A 12,127-nucleotide genomic window follows, 5' to 3' on the forward strand; every position below is an offset into this window, starting at 1 on the left:
ATTCATGCCCGGGATGGGGGGGGGGTCCCCTCAGCCTAGCAGTCGGGACATCCCTCTCACAATCCAGGAGAGGGATGTTGTGCTGTCCCCACCACCTGGCTCCTAACTGCTCGCCTTCCTGCCCCCTAACCACTCTGGCTGCCTGCCTCATCGCCCTAACACCTCACCTGCCTGCCTGATCACCTCTAACCACTCTGCCTGCCTTGCCTGATCACCCCTAACCACTCACCTGCCTGCCTGATCATCCCTAACCTCTCTGCCTGCCTGCCTGATCGCCCCTAACCACTCTCCTGCCTGACTGATTGCCCCTAACTGCTCACCTGCCTGCCTGCCTGGTCACCCCTAACCACTCTGCCTGCCTGCCTGATCACCCCTAACCACTCTGCCTGCCTGCCTGATTGCCCCTAACTGCTCGCCTGCCTAATCACCCCTAACTGCTCACCTGCCTGCCTGATCACCCCTAACCGCCTCTGCCTTGGCCCCCGCCACGGTGGCTTCGTCCGGAAGGTCATCCGGAAGGTTGTTCAGCTGTCTGGTCTAATTAGCATATTATGCTTTTATTATTATAGATGTCACTCCAATAAATTCAATTTAAAAAATGAAAAATAAGTGTTGGTGATAAGTGAACAAATTGGAACCCATGTGCACTGCTGATGGAAATATAAAATATAAAATATGGAAAACAGTATGGCAAATCCTCAAAATATGAAGCATAGAATTACCATATGACCTAATAATTCTACTTCTTGGTGTATACCCCAAAGAATTAAAAGCAGAAACGTGAAGAGATATTTTTACATCCATGTTAATAACAGCATTATTCACAATAGCCAGGGGGTGGAAACAACCCAGATGTCCATCAATGGATGAGTGGATCAACAAAATGTGGTCTATACATACAATGGAATATTATTCAACCTTAAAAGGAAGGAAATTCTGACACATGCTATAATAGACCTTGAGGATATCATGCTAAGTAAAATAAGCCAATCACAAAAGGACAATTATTGTATAATTCCACTTACGTAAGTATTTAGAATAGTCAAAATCATAGAGACAGAAAGAATGGTAGTTGCCAGGGACTGCGGGGGAGGGGGGGGAGTGTTTAATGGGTAGAGAGTGTCAGTTTTGCAAGATGAAGAGAGTTCTGTGGATGAATAGTAGTGATGACAGCACAACAACATGAATTTACTTAATGGTTAAGTGAATTTATTTATTGGTTACATACATAATTAGGATGAAAAAAGTTATATCATAAGTATTTTATGACAATTAAAAAAGAATAGGACTTTCCTTTTCTTCCATCAAAACCTGCTTCTCTCCTTGAGTTCCTATTTCTATGAGTTGCACCATTCTACTTCTAGCTGTGGAGGCCAGAAAGCTGGCCTTATCCTAGACATCACCTACCTCTTCCCCCAGTGCATGTGGTCATTCAGCAAACTGTCCTGGTAATTCTCCTTGCCTCTGAGTCCATTCCAAGCACCATGTCTCTGTTTCAGGACACCTTCACCTCTCTCCAAAATCCCCCCAGCAACCCCCTTCCTGATCTTTTTGGCTGGTCCTGCACAATTCCAGTCTCTTCACTTTGCAATAAGAGTGCTCTTTCTTTGAAAAGTGAAAATCTGCAATGTTCCCTCCTCTTTCTATGTCAATTCAAGGCTCTTTGTTGCTATCAATATAAAGTTCAAAGTCCTTAACTTGACTTATAGCATCCATTAAAATTTGGTTTCTCATTACTCAACAACTTTAACACTCAGTTTTCTGCTGCATTCTATTCACTAACCATTCTGAAAATGTTCAGTTCTGGAACTTACCAGGGTCTGTCCCCCTCTGGCCTTTACACATACTGTTCCATCAGCTTCAAGTGCTGCTGATCCTACCCCCTTCCACCAGCAGCTCCTTCACCCAGCCAATTTCTATTATTTACTCTAGGTTCTAGCCTGAATAGGTCCTTTCTATTTCAGGAAGACTTATCTGATCCAAGTCTGCCTTAGGTGGCCCTCCTGGGGTGACCTCATTCTTCCATCATCAAACCCGTTTACATTGTGATTGCCTATTTACTTGCCTGTTCTGCCTTTATGGACACCAAGGGGTTAAGCTCATAAATCATTAATAAATGAATTAATAAATAGGTCCAGAGAAGCTGTCGTTCACTCATAGTCACACATCGAGGTCAGTGCAGTGCCAGCAGTGGAACTAGTAGTAGAACTGAAACACCAGGAACTCTCCATGCAGTGTTCTTTCCCCTACTGTGTCACATGAAGGTGATAAACTCATGAAACTCACTACCCTAAAAGAGGCTGACACAATCTTTGAACAGCCCAGCCATACTAATCCAAAGAGAAGTTGAGATATCCACAAATTTTAAGTGTGACATTGTTCCTGTCTTCCTACTACCCTCTCTTTGGGTCTCAAACAGCTAAGGTCTGCAATAGATAGCAAACAGAACTGACCAGATATGATAAGGTCTAGTTCCCTCAGACAGAATGCAGAATCAACCAACTTTTGCCAATATTAAAAACCTTGTTTTTTATAGCCTGTCCAACTATGTACTGGACAGTGAAATTTGGCTTACTGTATTAAAACCTCGCCTGAAGAAATCCAGTATGGGTTGAAAAGGAAATGTTTCCCATAATATACACAGAGACATATATACAGATATGAGTATATTTGTTTAGAATATAACTCACTTAAACTAGTCAAAGTTGTTATCATTCATATGAGGAGTGATGTGGAAGGGGAAAAATAAAGTCACATCTTTTACTAAATCATATACTCCAAATATACATAAATTAAAACTATAATTTCATCTTTGGTGCTTGTGATATAATTAATCTCTCATATTTTACAGATTTATGTCAACATAGCTTGCCACTGAAATGAAATTGTATTATGTATAGTATGAGCATATTATTTTTCACAGCTCTATAACATGGCACTGACTCAGCTGAAATCTGAAATTACTACATAGATATCATTCTAAATGTGGATTTATTGAAATAATGTTTTCAGGATCACAAGCAATGTGCATATTCTGCATAACTCCAAAATCAAGAGAAATAAAGACTTACAACTTAATTTAGGACTTATTCATTTAAAATAGACAGGGTTATAATTAAATCATATTCAGTTTAGTATATCCTTGACAAAGCAATATCTATTTTAACTCACTGGCATTGAGATGAATTTTGGTCTTAAATAGTAAGTATAGCACTATTCTCAAATGGTCATTTAAAAGCAGACAAATACTCTAGTGTTTGCTTGTACTAATCAAAATCAAGAATACCGACGGAATATGTGTGCTTAGATTGCATAAATTGAGACATACGTTCATAAGCTGCTTTAGTAATTGCTTTTGCTGCATTCTTCTGAATATCAGGAATTGTAGAGTTTTCTGCAAATACTAAGAGCTTCTTAAGACCTCCTGTCTGTTGAATCTGCACCATGGTATCCATATCTTCAAGGCAATTGGCTATCACTGAAAGGGCTTCTATATGAAGGTCATTCAGTTCCTAATAATAAAAGCAAACACAATTTTAGAAAGTTGTACTAAAATAAATTTATACTTTCCAAATTTTACACAAGAGAAACTACGGTCAGTCAGAACATAATGTAATTAATTTTGTTGGGACAGAGGCCCAAGGAAACAGTTCTGCTTATTAATATAACATCACTTACCCTAACCCAGTGGTCGGCAAACTGCGGCTCGCAAGCTACATGCAGCTCTTTGGCCCCTTGAGTGTGGCCACGAAGTTTTAATCGCACTGTACGTGCGTGCCCGCACGTGGTATTTTGTGGAATTGCCACACTCAAGGGGCCGCTGTTTGCCAACCACTGCCCTAACCGTTTGCCCCATCTTTTCGCATCTCCCCTCCTCCAAAGGGTTTTATAGATAAAAATAATTACTGGAAACTTCCGGTAATGGTATTCAAGTGAAGGTGCTCATACGTTTCACCAAAAATAATGTTCAAATCTGGAGAAAAATTGTTTTAAAAAAGCAGACAGAAGCTGAAGGAAAGTATATTCCTTAAAATCTTCAACTGGTAGAGAGAAGCATGTGAGCGTGTGGCTTTCTTGCCTGAGGAATCTCCCAAATCCCCATAGCAGTGGAAAACAGCGGCCTTACCTGAGCTAGAAATTTAAGATGGAAATCCTTAAAGTGAAAGAAACACAGAAAGATGCGTCACCGTCATGGTATTCCACACAGCATCGCTTCTGGTCAAGGAACTTACTTCACAGCAAAAGAAGTGTGGCATTGGGCCCATACTCCTGGAATTCAAAGGCCTCACCCTGGTCCTCATCATCCTAGAGCAGCTGGCTTGATAGAATGGCCTATTTGAGATTCAGTTACAGGGCAGCCCGGTGGCAATACCTTGTAGGTCTCGGGCGAGGTCCTCCAGGAGGCTGTATAAGTTCTGAATTGGTATCTAGTACTAGTATATGGTGCTGTTTCTCCCATAGTCAGGGTTCATGGGCCCAGGAATCAGGAAATGGGAGGGATACCACTCATTATTATCTCTAGTGACCCACATGCAAACATTTTGGCTGTCTATGTGACCTTATGTTTTGCTGATCAAGAGGTCTTAGCTCCAAAGAGAGAAATGCTTCTATCAGAAGACACGTAAAGAGAAGATTGCTGCCTGGCCAGTTTGGGCTCGTTATGCCTCCAAATCACCAGGCAAAGAAAGGAGTTACTGTGCTGGCTGGGGTGATTGGTCCTTACCACCAAGAAGAAATTGGATTGCTACTCCACAATAGAGGTAAGAGTATATCTGGAATACAGGAGATCCTTTGGGGTGTCTCCTATTATTATTATGCCTGGTGATTAAAGTAGATGGAAAGCTACAATAACCCAATCCAGGCAGACTACTAACTGGCCCAGACACTTTAGGAAGAATATTCAGGTCACTCCACCAGGAAAAGAACTAAGATGAGCCAAGGTCCTTGCTGAGGGCTAAGGGAATATGGGATGGGTATTGAAAAAGGTAGTTATAAATACCAACTATGACCGCATGGCCAGTTATAGAAAAGAGGCTATCATTGTTATGAATATTTATTCCTTATTTTGTTATGACTATGTGTGTATATGCAACATCTTTAATTTCTTCCCTCTTTTATTCCCTTACATAAGATATCTGACTTTAGAACTACTAGTAGTATTTAAGTATTGTTCATTTTACTTCACAGTATTTAAGTTATGGGATATCAAGGAGAAGAGTAAACATCATCCAAGGACTGTGCATCCTTTTCTGGGAAAAGTGTCAATGCATCTTCAGTAGTACACAGGATATCGGTACCATGTTAGGCAGAAGTAAGACAATGTTATTGTCTTTATTTGGAAATTAAGTGTGATTTAAGATGTGTACGGGTGCCAAATTGGCAAGAGTGAATTTGTCATGGTTAATTGTTATGTTTTAACTTGGCTAGGCCTCAGTATCTAGATATTTGATCAAACATTATTCTCAATCTAAAAATATTAATTATTTAGATATAATTAATAGTCGAATCAATAGACTGAGTAAAGCAAATTACCCTCCATAATGTGGGGGTAAATTACTCATCTTGCTTTACCCTAGAGAAAGTTACGGCAGACAAAGGTTAAAAAACTAATTCTAGCCATTTCAGGAAATCATGAAGATCATAAACAGTACTTTAAAACCTTAAATTTTCTTAACCAGAAGATTTTAATTAAGGTATAATTGACATATAGCATTATATTAATTGAAGGTATACAGCAGAATGATTCAATATATTACAAATATCACCACAAGTTTAGTTAACATTTGTCACCTTACATAGTTACAAAATTTTTTTCTTGTGATGATAACTTTTAAGATCTATTCTCTTAGCCACTTTCAAATGTGCAATACGGTATTATTAACTATAATCACAATGCTGTACGTTACATTTTATACAACATTTAGGAGAGATACATTTCCTCATAGACAGTTGAACAAATGTTTTAAATACCTTCGCTTCCAGGATCTTAATAAGGTGATCCATCCCTTGATTGTCTCTTAGCATTGCTCGTGATTCCTTATCGTTTGTAATAACACCTAAGGTTTTGAGAGCCAACAACTGAATAATTGGATATTCTGACTTAAAAAGCTCTAATATAGGAGGGATTGCATTTAGTTCTGGAAGTGTAGCTCGACACTTAAAATCCTGCCATGAAATACAAATGATCAAATAAGTACATTTTAAAGCAAAATATAGCCTCAATAATCGAGAATTTCTATTTTCTAACAAAGAATATTCTAATTTATAGTTTTGAAATCTTTCATTCCAGATTCCCTTCTAAAATAATTCATAAACCAAGGTAAGCAAACCCTCAATCGACAACACCAAAATATTCCTTGTAACTATGCAGACCTTGTCAGTAACAGGAAATAGACATATCTATGACTTATGCAGTAGCTATTGTTTCTTTATTTTATAGCAAGTTCTTATTACCATGAATAGTATTACAATGAAAGCTATGCATAATGAAATTCTTTTCACATTCTCTGTCCTGTGTCAAATAGTATTTGATAAAATGAAATTATGGCATCAGTTCTTTATTATCTTTATTCAAAAGGATCGTTTATGAAATGCAGTGCTATTTGCAGGCCCTGTGCATGCAAATTCACATCAGGTTTAGTTCAGACACATGACCTTTATTTAAGACATTTATAATATCAAGGGGTCATTAGAGTCTAGGCAAATTGCTCTGCATTGTCTGTAATTTCGTGTGTGTGAGTTGGGTAGGAAGGGGTTGGTTAGAGTGAACAATGGAGAAAACAAGACAAAATGCCATGAAAAGCTCCCAAACTCTGACATTTTAAATCAAAATGTGTAAATGTAAAAAAGTATTGCAAGTGGAAAAGGCCTCACTTACAGCTTAGCTTTCCTCTATCCATCCTTTAACTGTTAATACTCAGCTTCCTTCAGACATAAAAATTGGAGGTTTCTGAGGGTTTTTTGTTTTGTTTTGTTTTTGTTTTTGGTTGAATTGTATCCCCCCAAAATATAAGTTGAAGTCCTAACCCTCAGTTCCTAAAAAATGTGACCTTATTTGAACAAGGTCATTGCAGATATAACTAAGGTAAGGCCATAGTGGCTTAGGGTAGGTACTTAATGGTGTCCTTATAAAATTGGTGTCTTTATAAAAAGAAAGGAAATGGAAGAGGGAGAGATTGCAGTGCTACAGCTGCAACCCAAGAGACACCAAGGATTGATGCCATCATCAGAGGCAGAAAGAGTCAAGGAAGGGTTCTACCAGAATCACAGAGGGAGCACGGCCCCCCTGACACCTTGATTTCAGAATTCCAGCGTCCAGCACTGTTAGAGAATAAATCCCTATTGTTTGAAGCCACCCAGTGTGGTACTTTGTCACAACAGTCCTAAGAAATGAATAACACGATTATTAACTAGTGCTTCTGTTATGAATAGTGGAGGTCTTTTCATTTCTGTTTGATTTAAAAAATATATGGGGACCCAGCCAGTGTGGCGCAGCTGACTGAGCATGGTCCCCTGCACCAGAGGTCACCAGTTGGTTCCTGGTCGGGCACATGCTGGGTTTGGGGCTTGATCCTCAGTAGGAGGCGCGCAGGAGGCAGCCAATTGATGTTTCTCTCTCATCAATGGTTCTCTCTCTTTATCTCTCCCTCCTCTCTCTCTAATATCAGTAAAAACCTATTTTTTAAAAAATATGGGCAAAAAGAGCTGGAAGGAGACTTGGGATGTAACACACACACACTCTTGGAGGATTATGTTGGCCTTTTGAATAAGGTAAAGTCTTAAGTAACCAGAAAAGGGAAACAAAGCTGAGCTGTTTTTTCAGGATGCCCTTTTAGGGAGAAGCAATGGTAAAACCAGTCACTGCCCAGCCAAGTGCAAGGACTGCTAAGGCCACAAATGAATGCTTTTGCTGCCTTTGGCATAAGCCTCTGAGTCTCTCTTTTTCTGTATGATTCGTCGAGACAGTTTACCCAGAACCCTCCCTCATCTCTGCTTTGCCATCTCTTCCTTTCACACTCTACTGATGGCTACTTAGAGTGGCATTTTTGTATTTTCAGTTGATCTAAGCTGATCAAATGTGCATGGGAATTGTTCAGGAACCTGAGCGAGGAAAGAAGCAGAGAAGGATGTCCATCGTGTCAGGGAGCTGACCTGCTGTGGGTGTAAGAGTGCGAATGTTGCGTTGGGAGGTAGGGGGCAGAGGTGGGGGACAGAGGACAAGCCAGATTGGGGAGGAGAAGGTAGTCAGTTTCCATTACAAGAGAGAGCAGCACAGTGAGGTCACATCTTGCAACTGTGACTGATGAGTTCTGTTCAGTGTCCTCAACTCACTAGGCTTTCACCAATATACCTGTCCCAAAATCCTGGGACACTGAGGAGGGTGTATATTATACCCACTGTGCTTAGATCACCAAGGTTAGGTCAATAGTAACTGCCCAGGTCAAACCTAGTTAAACAGGAATATTAGATTTCCTGTTTCAGAAGAGATACATCTTATCTAGTATAATCCCACCTTAATTTGTAAACCATGCTATTCTTTTAAAATTTAAATACATTTATAAAATGCCCTTTCATGGGAGACAAATACTTGTAAAACGCAAAAACTGAAGGAATCTACACTCAACGTCCTTTATATCTGAATGATCACTATTAAATAGTACTAAGAAGTATTAATTAAAACTGGTGAATTTCAGGTTTTTCCTTTTTAATAGGAAAGCAAATCCTACAATCAACTTTTGGTCAAAATACATTTTAGGAACGAAACTTACCTGCACCAGGTTGTAAATGCACTCAATGGAATTCTTCTTCACATCGGGGTCTGGGCTGCTCAGCAGTCTGATGAGAGGCTCTAGGCCACCGTGTTCAAATATTTGCACTTTGCTGGTGTACTCTGCAGACAGGTTTGCTAGGCAAAGACTAGCAAACTCGTGGATAACTACCTCTTCTGCATACGAAAAATAAATGACATGAGTATGCTAAATACCTATTCGGCCATTACTTTAAAGCATGTTCTGAAAACCAAAGCTCCACAAATCTTACCTTGGCTGGAGCCCATCTTGGCTTGAGAGATTTTAATGACAATTCACAATTGATATTTCATAAGCAGTTTTAATAAGTAGTGTAATCAAGTGTGAAAAGTACACCAGTCCCATTTTTAAAAACTCATATAAGATGCCAATTTACCTTCTGGAGCAAGCTGCGCAATAACAGAGTTCATGACATCTAACTCTCTTAACAGTTTTTTAACATCATCTACAACAGAAGCAAAATATTAATGTTTATTATTAATAATGATAATGTTCATGCCTGTTGAATAGTGTTAATGAGATAGGTTCCATTATTATTTTTTACAGAGAAGGAAAACGAGGCTCAAAACCACACTGTAAATCCGTGGTGGGGCCAGGTCTCACACCCAGGTCTGCCTGACCCCGGTCACACTCTCGCCTGTGCTCCTTGCTCACTGAGCTATTATGCTACCTTCCAAAGCACTAGAAAAAATAACCATAAAACCGCAAAATGTGATTAGAACATATGCCCACAAGTTGAGTTATGGTGCCCTACACTTGTTTAGATATAATAGTAATTCTTTTTTTGTATTGTTGGAACAGTGTTTTTAAATCTTGATTTTAGTAAAATTTATACAGAATACACATAAGAATTATCTTCAGCCTTTTTTGGATTAACACATCTTGTTTACATTTCATTTCATTTCATTATCAAAATGCCAAAAATGCTTAATGATAAGTACACTGATTTTTTTTTAGAGTTCACTTTTGTACTATTTGTTCTAGAGGCCCAGTGCATGAAAATTCATGCACTGGAAGTGGGGACCCTCAGCCCAGCCTGCCCCCTCTCACAGTCTGGGAGCTCTCAGGGCGGGAGGCAATCCGGCAATCAGGGGAAGGTGACACCCCATCACACCTCTGCTGCTGTCACTGCCGGCAGCGCAAGCCTCGGCCAGCCCTGGTTACCTGAGCCTCGGGCAGCCCTGGGCAGCCAATATCCGAGGCTTGCCTGCATCTCAGGCCTGCCCGGGGCAGCTGGGCAGCTGACAGCTGAGGCTTGCCTGCACCTCGATCCAGCCCTGAGTGGCTGGGCAGCCGCCATCTGAGGCTTGCCTGTGCCTCGGGCCAGCCCTGGGCGGCTGGGGGGCTAAGGGGACTGGGGGACTCTGGAGGCAGGCATGCCAAGCAGCCGGGCCCGCCTGGGGGTGGGCCTGGCCTTGCCACACGCCTGCTGCCCCTGCGGGGCTGAGGGAACTGGGCACCACCATCTTGTGGCTGTGGGAGCCACCATCCTTGAGGGCAGGGCAGTCAATTAGCATATTCCCTCCTTATTGGCTGTGGACACCGCTATCTTTGAGGGTGGGGCAGTCAATTAGCATATTCCCTTCTTATTGGCTGTGGGTGCCGCCATCTTTGCGATGGTGTGAGGGTCAATTAGCATATTCCCTCTTTATTAGATAAGATGAGCCTAAGTAAAGCTAGACAGGTATGGCCATGCTTCTTTTTTGCCATCCGTAACCCCCCTTTTCTGAGAAATAGAGCATGGCTGCTACTTTAGTTTTGCAATTTTTCTTCTTGGTCAGTTATCTTTGTCTGTAAGCAAAAATTAGCATTACCAAAATTTTGGAAAAGTTCACTTTGCAGCAGCCGAAGCAGATGGTTACTGGATGAATTCTTCCACATTAATTGCTGGATGTTTTTGCCTTTTTTTTTTTTGACACCTTTTCCTGTGAAATTCAGGGATGTGGCTATTCTTCAACTTATCTGTTTCTGTTCAAAATGGCTAAATGAGGGCCAGCAAAATGATAGCCAGCTACATGTATGTGAATATGCCTGAAGTACAAAAAAATAATTGAGCTTCTGAGAAGTGTTGTGTCCCAAGATGGAAGAAATCATTTTATAGTTGAAACTCATTTAAAAAATACATTATCTCCACAGGCTAAGAAATAATAGATCATTCTAAGTGTTCCAGTGAACTGTGGAGATGTGCACCCTCTGGAAGAATCTATTGGTATTCTCTTCTCTTACGAGTCTGGTGTGTATTGCTAGGAATGGTTTTTGGGAAGGCTATAGCAAAGTCTCCTCTTTTACTGGGCTTCTAGATCTCCAGGTACATTCCCCATTTGGTATACAAAATAGCCTTCCACCAAGGAAGCTTCAAAGTTTCTGCTGCAACACTGACCATGAGGTACAGAAGATTCATGCTCTGTGTACTCTCTGCACCTGTGACTTCTCTGTGGGAAGGATCTGCTCCCCGACCGGGGGAGAGGCCACCTTGCTGCATCTGTATGTGACACCAGGTCTTGTCCTGTCAGAGGATTCTCTGTGCCATAAAATCCCTTTCCACCTTGAATGTAGCCCAAGTCTGTTCAACAACAGATCTCTTAAGTCCATCCACTAAACCAGTTCCTTATGGTTCAATGGACAATTCAAATTCACCGGCAGCTTTTGTAAATTGGTGGCATCATTGATCAACTTATTATTCTGCCTTTTGGCAGCAGCTTATTCAAATAATCTTTTCTTGAGGTCAAATCTGCAAAAAAAGAATAGATAAGCTTCTACTTCCATCACTTTAAACACAGTATTAATCTCGTCCCCTTCTTTCTCAACAGGGAGACTCTCAGATATGGCAACTGAATAGAATTTCCAACTTGTGGTTTGGCTCATGAACATGTTCTAGCTAAACAGTGTGACACCTTCAAATTTAGTTGTTTCAGAACTGCCAGTACCTTATTTCCTGAAGCACATTCATCCAATCTGTTTTACTTGCATATTTATTTACATTTTTTCCTTTTTATTTAATTCACTGGGTGACAAGAGTTAACAAAATTATACAGGTTTCTGCCCTAACTGGTTTGGCTCAGTGGATAGAGCATCAGCCTGCGGACTGAAGGGTCCCAGGTTCGATTCCGGTCAAGGGCATGTACCTTGGTTGCGGGCACATCCCCAGTAGGGAGTGTGCAGGAGGCAGCTGATCAATGTTTCTCTCTCATTGATGTTTCTAACTATCTCTCTCCCTTCCTCTCTGTAAAAAATCAATAAAATATATTAAAAAAAATTATACAGGTTTCAGGTGCACAATTCTACAACACATCACCTGACCATCTCCTCCCATGCCATTT

The 12,127-nt window shown here is 40.6% G+C and overlaps 1 protein-coding gene across 3 annotated transcripts in view; it reads right to left on the reverse strand.

Moving 5' to 3' along the window:
- ARMC3 (armadillo repeat containing 3) overlaps window positions 1–12,127 on the reverse strand; it is an 88,468-nt gene that overhangs the window by 45,806 nt on the left and 30,535 nt on the right. For 2 of the 3 annotated variants that reach the window (XM_023758577.1, XM_023758578.1), the window contains 4 exons: window positions 9,184–9,252; window positions 8,769–8,944; window positions 5,971–6,165; window positions 3,329–3,512 (listed from right to left, as the gene is read on the reverse strand). In XM_023758577.1, the coding sequence (XP_023614345.1) occupies window positions 3,329–3,512; window positions 5,971–6,165; window positions 8,769–8,944; window positions 9,184–9,252 (624 nt within the window). The remainder of the gene's footprint in view (window positions 1–3,328; window positions 3,513–5,970; window positions 6,166–8,768; window positions 8,945–9,183; window positions 9,253–12,127) is intronic. The other variant, XM_023758579.1, reaches the window with a different exon arrangement.

The sequence above is a fragment of the Myotis lucifugus genome, unplaced genomic scaffold (genome assembly GCF_000147115.1).
Source record: "Myotis lucifugus unplaced genomic scaffold, Myoluc2.0 scaffold_132, whole genome shotgun sequence".
NCBI classification, from domain to species: Eukaryota; Metazoa; Chordata; class Mammalia; order Chiroptera; family Vespertilionidae; genus Myotis; species Myotis lucifugus.